Here is a 13,386-nt window from a genome sequence, read left to right on the forward strand (position 1 = left end):
TTAAAAACAACTCCCACCTTCGTCATATGGAAGGTCGTCATCTCTGTTTCAGTATAGAAGTTGCACCTGTTCTCATTTATTACAGTTAAGAATGCTACTAATTAAATCTTAAATTAATTCCTAATGTTTTAAAATGAATCCTTATATTTGGAATTAGATTAAATACGAAATTTATTTAATAGAAGTTAATTCAAAACATTCAAAATACGCTAAAACATTAAATAGGCAAATTTGTTGAAAAATTATATTCGAATACGAATTATAAGTATAAAATTAAATTTAATAATCCATTACTTTTGTAAAAAAACATAATTTTCGGATACAGAAAAAATTTCATTTATTACAATGGAGATAATTTTAAAATATATGATGACCTTTGTTATCACCTTCCTTATTTCCACAACAATATTCTTATAGTCAACCTGAAAAGGCCTCCTTGTGCCCTTCTTTCCGAGAAAAATATAACTTTTGCATTAAATTGCAATAAAATTATAGGTTGGTATAAGGAACAAAGATTTCATTCTAACAGAAAATATTTGATATAGAAAATATTTTATATTAAAAAAATCGTATTTGTTAATAAAGTCAAAGACTTTCGAAATCTGTAAAAAAATTTAATTTTTAGTTTTCATAATGATCTATTGTAAACATTTGACCTTAATGTTTATAAATCTGTTAAATTTTTGTATTTGATGAAAAAAATATTTTCAAAAAATTAAATTACCAGAATTTTTTCACAAAACACGTTATAAACTTTTATATAGTTTGCTTTAAATAGTTTGTAAATAAACATGAATTATAATAAAAAAATAATATACATATATCTTAATTTTTTGCATTATAGTTATACATTTTAAAAGGGTTAATTATTTGTTTCACTTGCCATTGATTCGTACAAGTGGATTAGCTACATTCATAAGATTATACACGTCTATTATATTTTTTGAAAAATTTAGATTATCTGAGACCACATATTTCTAAAGTAACATAAATGTTCAAAAAACTTACAATAATATGGTGAATAATACTCTGGTATACAAAGATCAACTAAAATAATACAAAATAAAAGAGATTTACAGAATAATGATATTAAATTTTAAACTTCAATTTAGTGTATTTTTTTAAACTTCATACATTTGCAATTATGTTAGGTTTTTTCTGAATAATTATCTTCTATATCCAAGGGCACTGAAGAAAGATATTCGAAAACACTTCTACCCCACACGACGCAAGGCAATTCTGGGAATTCCTTTAATCGTTCCCAGAAGAATGAAATCAGCATCTATTGTTATTTTTTACAAACCTTCATAACTGTTTTATTTATTTATTTATTTTATGTGAAAGGACTTCATCACTCTGCTTAGAGAATATTAAGTTAGAAGCTAAACGCTAAATACATTAGAATAAAAAGTAGATCAAAAAAGAAATAAAGTCCTTGCAAATGGGAGGAAAGTGAATTTGATCATTAGAGAAAACACACTTAAAAATTAATTTTCACGAACCGGATGAAGTCAATGACGAAAAAGAAATGAAAATTGAAAATAACTGAAGTTCTTTAGTAATGTTAGAAAATAAACTAATTAAGCTATTATTTCAAATTTTCTATAAAGTGAAAATTAAGTAATAATATAAATAAATATTAATTTAAATTTAAAGTTTATTGTTATTATTATTATTATTATTATTGCAGAACAAACTTCTTAATAGACTAAATATATAATGAAGAGGTCTTTGGAATTTATTTTATTGAATTCAAATGTATTGAAATATAATAAAAAGAATACAGGAAAGTGTTAGAAAGAAAGAAAACAAAAACAGAAAACTAACTTTTACTTTCTACAACTTTTTTTTTTATTTTCTCTTTTTTTTCCTCTAAAAGAAAAGGGGGAAAACATAAACACGCACACTTATTTTTTTTTTATATTACATTTTCAAATATTTATGAATTCATATTAAATATATTTTCTAAAAATATTTTAAAATTTCTAATTAATTAACATTATAATGTTATTAATTTTTGCGTAAAATNTTATCTAATTCTTCTTCCTAGTTATTTGCTATTTAAAATTTAAACTTGTATAAATTTTGTTATTATTTATTAACAAGATAAAAGGAAACTATATTGAATTACATTAAATTAAACCGTCAGAAATATTAAAATTACAATAATGTAACAAGATGTGTAGTAAAGTTTAATTTCGCTAATTATAATTTTTGTATATAAAAACTATCATACTAAATAACACGCTTGGCATTTATAGGCCAGATCTCGCTTATCTGCACTGACAGTATTTTCCTACTTTTTTCTTCCAGTCAGCAGTGGTTCTTCTATTACGATCGTAAATTAACTAAGAAATGCAATATTGTCAGACTATTATTCGTTAAATGATGCTATTTCTATGCAGAAGCACGTCAATGACAGAGGTTAATATAGTTTCCAGTTGTCATCACTGCAGGCTTCCGATGTTCACGATACGTGAGAAGCATTTAAAAAGTAATACATTAAACCATAATCGAGACTGGATTTACTGCATTTCGTCCAAATTGTATAGAGTTTTCTTTCGAAAAGTTATCAAATTAATGAGAGTGACAACATACAATTTTATTAAATTTCTTATATTATATATAGTATATAAATTATACTTTATCAATGTCTTAAAGGCTAACTTTTTTTGTTTAATTAATGCAGATCATCATCTCTAGTTGTGCTAAAAATTATTTTTAGATATGTGTAATGTTTTAGAATTGATTTTAAGAGGTCAGTGATGTAAAGCTATAGGCTATACAAATTATGCTCAATTTTTAAATGCTTAAGGATAAATGCAAGATTTGTTTCGAAATTTAACTTAATAAAAGTATTTATATGTAATAAATTCCTTGATTTCGGTTCATTATATCAATTATTAAAATGTTACTGATTATATTAATAATCTCGTATTTTCACATGATAAAATAATTCAATTTTAGTTGGTTTTGTTGATTTAATGTAAGATGCTTGTAAAAGGCCAACCTAGCCACAGTGTCTTTTGAGTAATAAAAATACAAAAATTAAAAATTAAAAAAAATTAAAAATTATGTTTATAAATTTTACATAATGTAATGAATTGTGTAAATAAATAACTTTACACATATAATGATTTTAATGCATGCACTTCTCTATTGCTATGAAGAATATTTCTTTAATTATCTTAAGTCATCTGAATTTTTATAATAAACCGAACACACAATATTTATTATTAAAAATAATACAAAGTATAGAGTGGACTGTATATTATCAAGAGGAAACAATTTTTTTCACTTTCGTAACATAAGAATTTTATTCACATACGGAGAAAAAGTAGTGTTTGCTGCGAAACTATAAGGGAATTGAATAATACGTAAACCCTATTAAAAAGAAGACATTTTACTATTATTTATTTTATTTTATTTATTCTGTTTAGTATAGATAATGTTATTTCTATTTTAAAACAGGGTAAGACACAAGACATGTGTAAACAATTAAAAGGAGATAAAGCTAATAAGTGTCATGTGTTTAATTTTACACTTATTAGCTTAATAAAAAACAAAATTTAATTATTCTCTATTGAATACTTAAAAAGCTAATATATAATAAATATCTAATTAAAAATAAAAATGTTCTTCACTATTATCAACATAATATTCAATTTTTTATGAATAAATAAAAGTTATTCTTACGTGATAACAGATGGCAGCAGAGTAAATATAAAATTCATTTTTTACAAACATTTATGGAATAATTTGAAAAATTTCTTTAAAATAATATAAATTTATATAGAATTTTTACTTTAAAATTTCCTATCGTTATCATAATTTTAAAAATAATATTTTTAAATACAGTAATGCAAGTAAAGAAATATTTTGAAAAACGAAAAGACTAATAATAATAATAATAGACATAATTGCTTACAAATTAGTAATAATCTACAAATCTTTATGTGTTAGTTGTGTATTTTATGTAAACGTGGTAATTTCCAATAAATGCATGAAATAAATTTAAAGTTTTACGTATTGCAAACTTTTGACAAAAATAAATCAAAATATAAGCTGCTTTATTAGATGTTTCTCAATATTTTTAACTACACAATACTTTGAAATTCTCTGTTCTAGTGTTTCAGAAAATATAAATAAAGTATGAGAAATAAATTCTCTAGAAAAAAGAACGTTGATTAACAACTAATAAGTTATTTTCTATCAGTAGTGACTGATAGAAAATAACTTATTAGTTGTTACTCGTTCCTAAAAAAGTTATTAATTGGATGATAAATTGTCAAATTTTATTAATTTTTTACTTTATTTTATTTTATTTATGAAATTTTATTTAAAGCAAAATTATTTTAAATCAAATTATATGGTAATTAGAATATTTAAAAGAATTTCCTCGGGCGTTGATTTTTCACAGTAAAATCAAATCCGATCTGTAATCCGGTTTGAAAAGTTCCAACGCTTTTAGAATAATAATTATAAACTATTTTAGAAATTTCACTAATGAAATTGATAAAATTAATTCCAAAATATTGCTTTGCATTTTCTCAAAAAGTATTATTTAAATGAATTACACTGCTGCAGAAAGGGATCACAATTAATTGATTTATTTAAAAATATATTTTAAATTTTGAGATAGTGAAAAACAATGTGATATAAATCCGACATGCAAAAAAGAAAGTAAGTGACGGAATAGGGAAAAAAAGGGAAATTGTCTGGGATTGGTTTGGGGCCCTCATCAACTGGGGATCCCAAACCAATCTTTTATAAATTCATTACTGTAGTAAGAATATCGAAATTTAAATTTGGAGCCATATCTGGATACCTTAAATTGCAGGTATGGGGCTGGCACAATGCAGAACTTATAAAAAGTTGTCTTTTCTTTCTTATAACAAATGACTAGTTTGTAAGTATATATTATTCTAATTATTGTTTAATTAATCAATTATTTGGTGCAAAAACGTACATACTAATTTAATTAAGTGTATTATTTATGAAGTTTTCTTGGGGATTACATTTAATTGTTCATAAATGTATATATCTAGTTTTGTTTTGTTTTATTTTTAATGAAATTTAACTAAAATTGTTCTTTAGGTTTTTTTTTTTTATTTTGCATGGATAGTGTTGAATGCAAATAGATACCGAGAGATTCCTCAAAAATTCTCCCGAAGAAAAAATGTATGAAGTGAACACTGCACGTGGGGCTCCCTAATTGAAATTTGCCTGGTTCACATGAAGCTATAACATACTGCTGAAGAAAATGAAAGAAAACGATTTTATCTCTAGTATTTATCTAATTCTTCTTCCCAGTTATTTGCTATTTAAAATTTAAATTTGTATAAATTTTGTTATTATTTATTAACAAGATAAAAGGGAATTATATTGAATTATTTTATAAATAAATAAATTTAGAATTGTGTATAAATGTTACTTAATTACAATAGCTAAGATAAGATATTCACGGCTATTAGGAGTAAAGTTTCCGGAGAGACCATTATTGAAGACCGCTAATACATAACAAAATATGCACGAAAAGGTGAAGAATATTTGTTCTCCTATATTTGAAAATATTTTAATCTGAAAGTCTGGTGAATTATATTCAAGACCATCTGATATGGTAATCTGAAATAAAAATGGCTTTCGATCAATAAAATTTTGAATAGTTCTCTTTCATCGTAAATTATTTTTTAATAATTCACTATTAACTACGAAGATAAATTTACACTGCAACGAAATAGCTTAGTAAAATTCTATTCCTTCAGTCTACACAAACCTAAAGAATTTGACAAAATTAAAATGTTTCAATTTTTGATGAATATAACCAATTTAGGAAGTGTGATTTGTGAAAAATTTTGCAATGAGAATTTAATCAAAAAGCATTAAAGAAGATGGATCTTATTTACGATTTCGATCGGTATCAAAGTAAACATTTTTTCTGTACATTCTACTTAATATAAAGTCACTGTTATGAATATGGCTACGAATGAAAGATATTATTAAATGCGAGAACATTTAATTCATTCAACTATAGTATTAAAACAATACTAAACAGTTTACTGAAAATTGTGTATATACTTGTCACTTTTTAAATTAAAAATGCTTTGTTTTTAAACGTTAATTATAATTTTGTATATGTAATCTATTATATAACTTCTTATTACAAAACTTCTTTTGTCAAATAAAAATATTTTTACTATATTGATTTTGATCATAAATATATTTTTTTAAATATTACGTGTTTTAGTAGTTTCTTATTTATAAACAAATATTCAATTAATTCTATTGAGTTTGTATATTTGGTGATAACATGGAAATTCAAATTAGGCCTATAAGAAGTCTAAAATAGATGAAATTATGTTTCATATTAATTAAGATAGTTTCAGACTCGAAAGATTTAAATAAATAAACGACTAAAAGAAAAAATAATTGATTGAATCAATCAAAAGTGAACAACCTCTAGATATAAAGATAACGATTGGAATCAAAATACCGAACTCTTTTCATTCATCGCTTATCTTTTGCTAAGAATTTTTTTTTTATCATTAACGGGCGTAAAAAAAGAAAAGATAAGATCATGATGTAAAGAAAATTAAAAAGTAATAAAAGATGGCAGGTTTTATTAATAGATAATAGTATAGTTCTTGTACCTATTGTCAAACAATTTTCTATCAAAATCAAAACAATGTTCAAGATAGGTTATAAGAGTTCAATTTATATAATTCTAATTTCTGGTAGAAAATAGAATTTAACAATAGAGAATTTTTATTTTTATCGTACGGCTACAGAATACAATTTGTGATTATCATTTCGGTTGTATTTATTAATCTTTGCTGAAATTTCTTCCAAATTATTTGTATTTAATATAATACAATTTTTTTGTTTTATAAGTGTGATAATACTAATTTAATGAGATCAAGTTTATGCTTCAAATCGAAATGAAATATCATATCAGAATTTTTATATTTATGGAACAAGATACAATTTTTTGTCATTTTGTATTTATTTGTATTTTAAATCAGTTAACATCATATTTAAAAAATAACTTATTTAGAAACTTTAGTACAAAAAATATTCGAAGATAATAACAATACCTAAATTATTTTTATGCATTACACAGTTGTTTCTCTTTATTTTAGAGTTTGAGTTAGATTAAATATATAATCTTATTAAATAAAATATAAAAGTTTCATTATAATCTTAATTAAAAAGTATATCTAAAAATTATTTTCATTTGAAATAACTTTTACATTTAAACTTTTTGATATATTCATAAAATACATAAACCATGAAAATATTAGAATTTTTGCCATTAGTAACACACAACAATCAGAGAAAGGACATTGTCTTATTCAATAGTGCATCCAAGATCAAGCGATGGTTGTTGATTTCTAAGAATAGATGCTTATTTAAAAGAATTCGTAGGTTTTACGGGCCACATTATATACATAATACTATTTTTAGATAATAATTCCCTCCACTGATATGACATACATTATTCTGTTGAGATGCAGCCTTAAAAGTGGCCAATAAAATATTATTATTCAGAGATTTCTAGCTTAAAAATATTTTTATAAATCTATTCTTTCCGAACGGCTAATCATTCCTGATGTTGAAAGAAGTACATTATAACAATAGGGTCTGCGAAGAAAATTAAAATATAAGTACAGTGTACAGACTGATGGTAAGTAAAGATTGGAATGAAAGGGTGGAGAGAAGGGTTGAAGGTTATAGCAATGGATCGTTTAAGTAGGCAGTCAATCTGTGGAAGAGGGTGTGCCTTTCTTATTTTAAACGCATGACATAATTTCTGAAAGAACGATTATACTGAAAATTCCTATATTGTAGCTGTTGAATGTATCTGAGATGAATTAGGATAAACAACCACAAAGAGTTAATTTGTGATAGATAGTGAAACAATTCTAAAACCTCACTTCTCTTAGTTGATACAAAGTGAAAGGTCAAAGCTTTCACTTTTTCTAATACCTCGTTATACTGACACTCTGATATAAAAGACCTCTTCGAATGTCTTGAAAGGCCACAAAAGCCGGAAACAGGTGGCCAGGTTTGTCTGACTCGTCTGGGATCAACTTTACCGGAACGGCACTTTACCCGTCCGCTGCGTCATATCCTGTCATGTGACTCTCCGGTGACAAGATTTGGTAACTGGTAGCTTCGTACCGCAGCTGACAGAAGATGATGCTTTACCACCAGTTACACGGATTTATGATATTATGGATAACGCTATGCTACTCTCAAGAAGATCATTACCAATGGACAAATTACGCTCAGTTAGACAGAGACGGTCGATTTCATGTTTATTGGAAAACAGATGACGACGAAATTACATTTAAAACTGTTGTTGCTACCACGGGATATGTCGGATTCGGATTATCTCCTAATGGTGGAATGCAAGGTAGTGATATCGTCATCGGTTGGGTGCAAAGTGGTGAAGCTTATTTTTCAGTAAGTTTTTTAAAATTATATTTTTATGGCTATGTAAATAGATTTTAAATTATAGAATATCTTATTTTATTTATTGTTACTTTTAGTTTATGGTAGTAGTACTGCTGATGAGGGGCATGCTAGCCCGAAACACAAGTGATAAGTGTACAGAAACTATTACAACAGGTGATACAATAAAGAAATTTTGTTTTTTCTGAACTAACTCTAATTGCTGTGTCAATCTTTCACCACCAGTTTAAGTCCTATTAATAAATAAAGTCCAAAGTAGACATTTAACAATAATAATCGTATTTAAAAGNATATTTAAAAGTATATTTTTTATTCAAATGAAGGCTTTGTGCAGATTATATAAGCTATACCTGTCTTCCAGTTTAAAAAAATATACTCAATATTAATTAAAAATTAAGAATCTAATATTAAAATTGACTTTTTTCATTTTCTGATTTATTAAATCATGTCATTATTAGTGATACTTTATTTAAAAAACTTCTATAAAATATTAAATTGAATATAATACATACTTCGAAAGTGTACAATCTAATTATTAATTTATATAAATATTTATTTTTATGTAAAACAAGCGTATGAAATTCATAAGAATTGCCAATTAAGAATGCCAAAATATCAAGAATACATGAGCAATAATTTATATAAAATATATTTAAACTATTAAACATTTGGATTTCCTAATTTAGCAACTAATGAGATAGTAAATGAACACTTAACTTAATTCTATATAAATTAATCTAAAAATTTTATACTAAATTAAATTTATTTGGCATAAGAAATTGAAATTTATAATGAAAAGCAGATTGTGTATGATGGATAGCAAAATAATATATAATTTAACTTTTCCTAACTTCTGAATTTCGTGAGAAAGTACTAACACCCAGCCGGAAATTGCTAAACTGCTTACTTCCGCTTCAGTAAATTCGGACTATCAGGTAAAATGGGGATCAGTACAGGATTGGAGATAACAATTAGTCTAGTAATTTAAAACAAATGGAGAGATTTATAGAAAATAATAAAAAGAAAACTTTACTAAAAATATATAAATTACACTTTAATTAAGTTGCATAACCTTCTCTCATAAGATAGAAGCGATTCATAATTAAGTTAAAATTAGATAAATATCAAGCTATAAAAATGGGGAGTAATATTAAAAAAATTGTTTTGTAAGTCAAATTATAATATTAATATTCTATTTACGTTTATGCTTAGGAGCATTGTTTGAATTTAAAATTATGTAAATTATTTTATTTTTTCAAGAAAAATCCGACAAAGGTTATCAGTCATTATGTGCGGATTTAACACAACTTTGTTTAACCTTGAACTGTTAATGGATGACAAACAGTATTTCAGCCTTTGTAGCACGTGTGGACTCGATTACCTCATCCGTAAAGCTTTAGAAAACCTTTATTTGTTAATGTTTTTGTTATTTTCATACAACTGTAATCTTGAGCGGTGCATTGAGTTAAAACTAGTTTTTCAGCTAAGTTATTCGCTGAACGAACTTTTGATTTTAAACGTCTTTCGGTATTTTAATAATTTTAAAAAATAATTCGAAAGTAATTTGAATCATTTCTTATTAAATAGGCTAAATTTAAGCTTAAATATTTAATAAAATCGTTTATTGCTTACTATAAAACTAGTTATACATGTCAAAAATGGTAGGAGAAGAAATAAAAATAATTAATTTTTTAGTTAAAACTATGCAAGGTCTATCGAACTATGAAATTTATTTTATTACGACATTTTTTTTTTATATTGATTGTGTCGTCTCCTAATAATTTTTTCTATTGTCTCGTATCTGAAATATAAACTTTTAACTTCTATGACAACAAGTCGATCAGAGCGAAAACAGGATCAGACATAAACGCTTCCATCTGGTCAAATGATTTATTTTCTTTGTGATTTATTTTATATTTTTTTTTCTCATTTCAGAAATGAATAACCAGAAATTCCGACGATGTAGAATGTACGGCAAGCTGATATCATTGGGGTTTATTTAAATGATTTATGAAACAAGTCATTTAAATAAAGCCCAGCAATATTTCTATAACCATCACATTCGAATTCAAATTTTTCTTAGGACGATTTGTTGAATTTTAACAATTAAGAACTAATTTATAATAATAATTTTTGAGTCTCAATTCATTTGCGTCCAAGAGAATTAATTATTTCCGATGTTATGGCCCAGCTTAAAATTAACTAAAACATACTGCAAAAATGCAGTACATTATATTAAGATTTATCAAATGATATAAAAAATAATAGAGCTAAACTGATTGCCACCAAGATTTTTCAATTAAAAAATCTAAAAGTTTTCAAAGATAAAATGTTGAGCTCAATGAGCAACGACTGTAATCAAATAGAAAGTTATGAATTTGATGTAAAAAGTTTCCATGAAGGAAAAGTTTCTTCTTTTCATCTGAAGTACAGTATTAAGTTTGTTTGAAAAAATTTGAAAAATTATTAGGAAAATAAGTCACTCTGACACCAAAATATTTTTCTCGCTATCCAAATATTTTGCTATTGATTAATACAGCACTCACTTTAATTTCACAATTATAAAATATAACTAAAGGTGTACCGACAAGCGTAAGATATTTATTATATTATTAGATTTTTCAAGTTTTTGGGAAAATTTTAAGTCTACACAAAGCTAAAGTTTATGTTTTTATTGATCTCATGAAAAAAATATATAGTCTACATGTAAAATAATTTTGTATGTAAAATTTTTAAAATGTAATTCTGGTTTAAATATTAATAATAACTATAGTAATGGAATAGAATTAAAAATTACTATACAAAGCGATCCTAATTATCAGATTTCCATTAAATTTTCAAACAATTAGTTGTATCTACTCTCCAACCTATTTACAGATTACGTTCCAGTCCAAAGAGAGAGGTCCTCTCGCTTTATCTCAACCGATGTACCTGCAAAACTGTTCGATCCCATTAGTTACGTTGGACGACGTTACACGGCTGTTTAAAACAAAAAGAAAAAAAAACTTAAAGATTTTTTATACTGTATAATGCAAGAGAAGTAAAAATACAGGAAAAATCGACATTTTTCACTCTATTGTTCTCTAACTCGAATCGTCTGTAACTTGAAGTTTTCCTGACCCTTGGAGCTTTGAGTTAGAGAAGTTTTACTGTATTTTATTTATTCACATAACTATTAAGTACACTTAGAAGAACAAATTTGTATTATGCCACTAATACTAAAAAAGTCCACATAGACAGATAATGCCAAGACACTCTCCCCATCGTGTACAATGATGCACTTTTCGTGATTCCTGTAAACTGTACACGTAATTAATGAATGGTCCCTTACAAGAAATTGTGTAATAAGTTATATTTATCTGAAAGTTACTTATTTAAAAAAAGTATAGTTAATTAAATATAAATTAATTTAATAATATTTTATAAAAATGTTTTTCTGGTCGTACGTATAAAAACAGAACGATCATCTTTATAATTATATTAATATTTCGTCATAAGACAATTTGTTACACAAAGTTTTTAATTAATGATTTCTTGAAATATTTTACAAGAATTTTTAAGAAATAGTTTATTTAAACTTTTACTTATTCATCTAATATAATTTTAAATACACACAGATTTATAATTTATAACAAAGAATAGAAATTTTGATAACTAGAATTGAAACTTTTTGCTTATTTCGCATTCATATACGAGAATTTATTAAATACTCGTATATGAATAATTTCTACTTGTTGTACACAGTATTTTAACATTCATTTTTATTAATTTAATATACATAATGACTATGGATAAATTTATAAAGCACATATTGTCTTACGCAAGATTTAAATAAAGTAATTAATGAATCACATACTTAGGTGCTCGGAGTTCAATAACTATAATTGTTTACATTTTACTGTGCATCATCATATGAAGGTTAAGAAATGATAGTTAGTTTCATTTATAAAAATTCTTATATAGGTTAATGTGCATAATGGCTCGTCTGACAGCTTGTAATAAATGAAGCAGACTGCTCAGTTTTTCGTTTTTTTCCCTTTGTCTATCCAGGTGTTACAGCAGGTGCAACTAACGGAGCATGACCATATCTCCATTAAAATGCATAATACGAAACAACTCCAATCATTTTTGGATGTCATTAATATGTTCTCGCTGATCGGCACGTCATTACAGTAATTTTAGACTACTTTTCTATAAAAATTAACACTTACTACCTAAAAAAAGTGGTTGTCGTTACTTAAACCAATTTAATGACGACAAAAAAACTGTCAAAAATAAAGATTTCAGAGACCATTATAAAACTTTATTGCTTGTGATAAAGATTTTTTTCTTTGTTTTCAAAGCCGAGAGCTAAATACATAATACATGAGACCATTCGAAGAAGTCTATTAATTTTACACGAATATATAAAAGTAAATAATTGTTTAATTTTTGTAATTAATTAATATTAATTTTAATATAGGATTGTTATGCAGACAGCAATTCGCTACCAAAAATTGATCCAGAACAAGACTGGGAATTATTGGAAGGTCGAGAAAATGATACTCATACGTTATTGATATTTAAAAGAAAATTGGAAACTTGTGACATTAGAGATTACCCAATTAATGTAAGTAATTTATTCCTTCTATAAATTATATCTATATTTTCCAGATTGACACAGTAATCAATAAATTTACAACTTACTTAGTAGTTTAATTAAGCTTAACAGATTTGTTATTTTTATTGACATAAATTATAGAAAATTATTACAGGTTTTTATATATTTATATATAAAGTTTTGAATAATAAAGTTGCTAGTAAAGTTTTTGTTGTTCACTTCAGTCGAAAACTTCATTTTTTGTGTATCTTGCATCAAATTAAGTTGATTTATACTACAGAAATATTTATTAATTTTTTATTATTTAGATC

General features: G+C 25.1%; 1 protein-coding gene across 1 annotated transcript in view; it reads left to right on the top strand.

Annotated features, from left to right (window-relative positions):
• The first annotated feature begins 8,163 nt into the window (after positions 1–8,163).
• Positions 8,164–13,386, top strand: part of LOC111642547 (DBH-like monooxygenase protein 1 homolog) — a 10,571-nt gene continuing 5,348 nt past the window's right edge. The window contains exons 1-2 of the mRNA XM_023388894.1: positions 8,164–8,466; positions 12,938–13,084. Of these exons, the coding sequence (XP_023244662.1) occupies positions 8,197–8,466; positions 12,938–13,084 (417 nt within the window). The 5' untranslated portion in view covers positions 8,164–8,196. The remainder of the gene's footprint in view (positions 8,467–12,937; positions 13,085–13,386) is intronic.

This window comes from Centruroides sculpturatus, unplaced genomic scaffold (genome assembly GCF_000671375.1).
Source record: "Centruroides sculpturatus isolate CEXI.00-Female unplaced genomic scaffold, Cexi_2.0 scaffold1634, whole genome shotgun sequence".
NCBI classification, from domain to species: Eukaryota; Metazoa; Arthropoda; class Arachnida; order Scorpiones; family Buthidae; genus Centruroides; species Centruroides sculpturatus.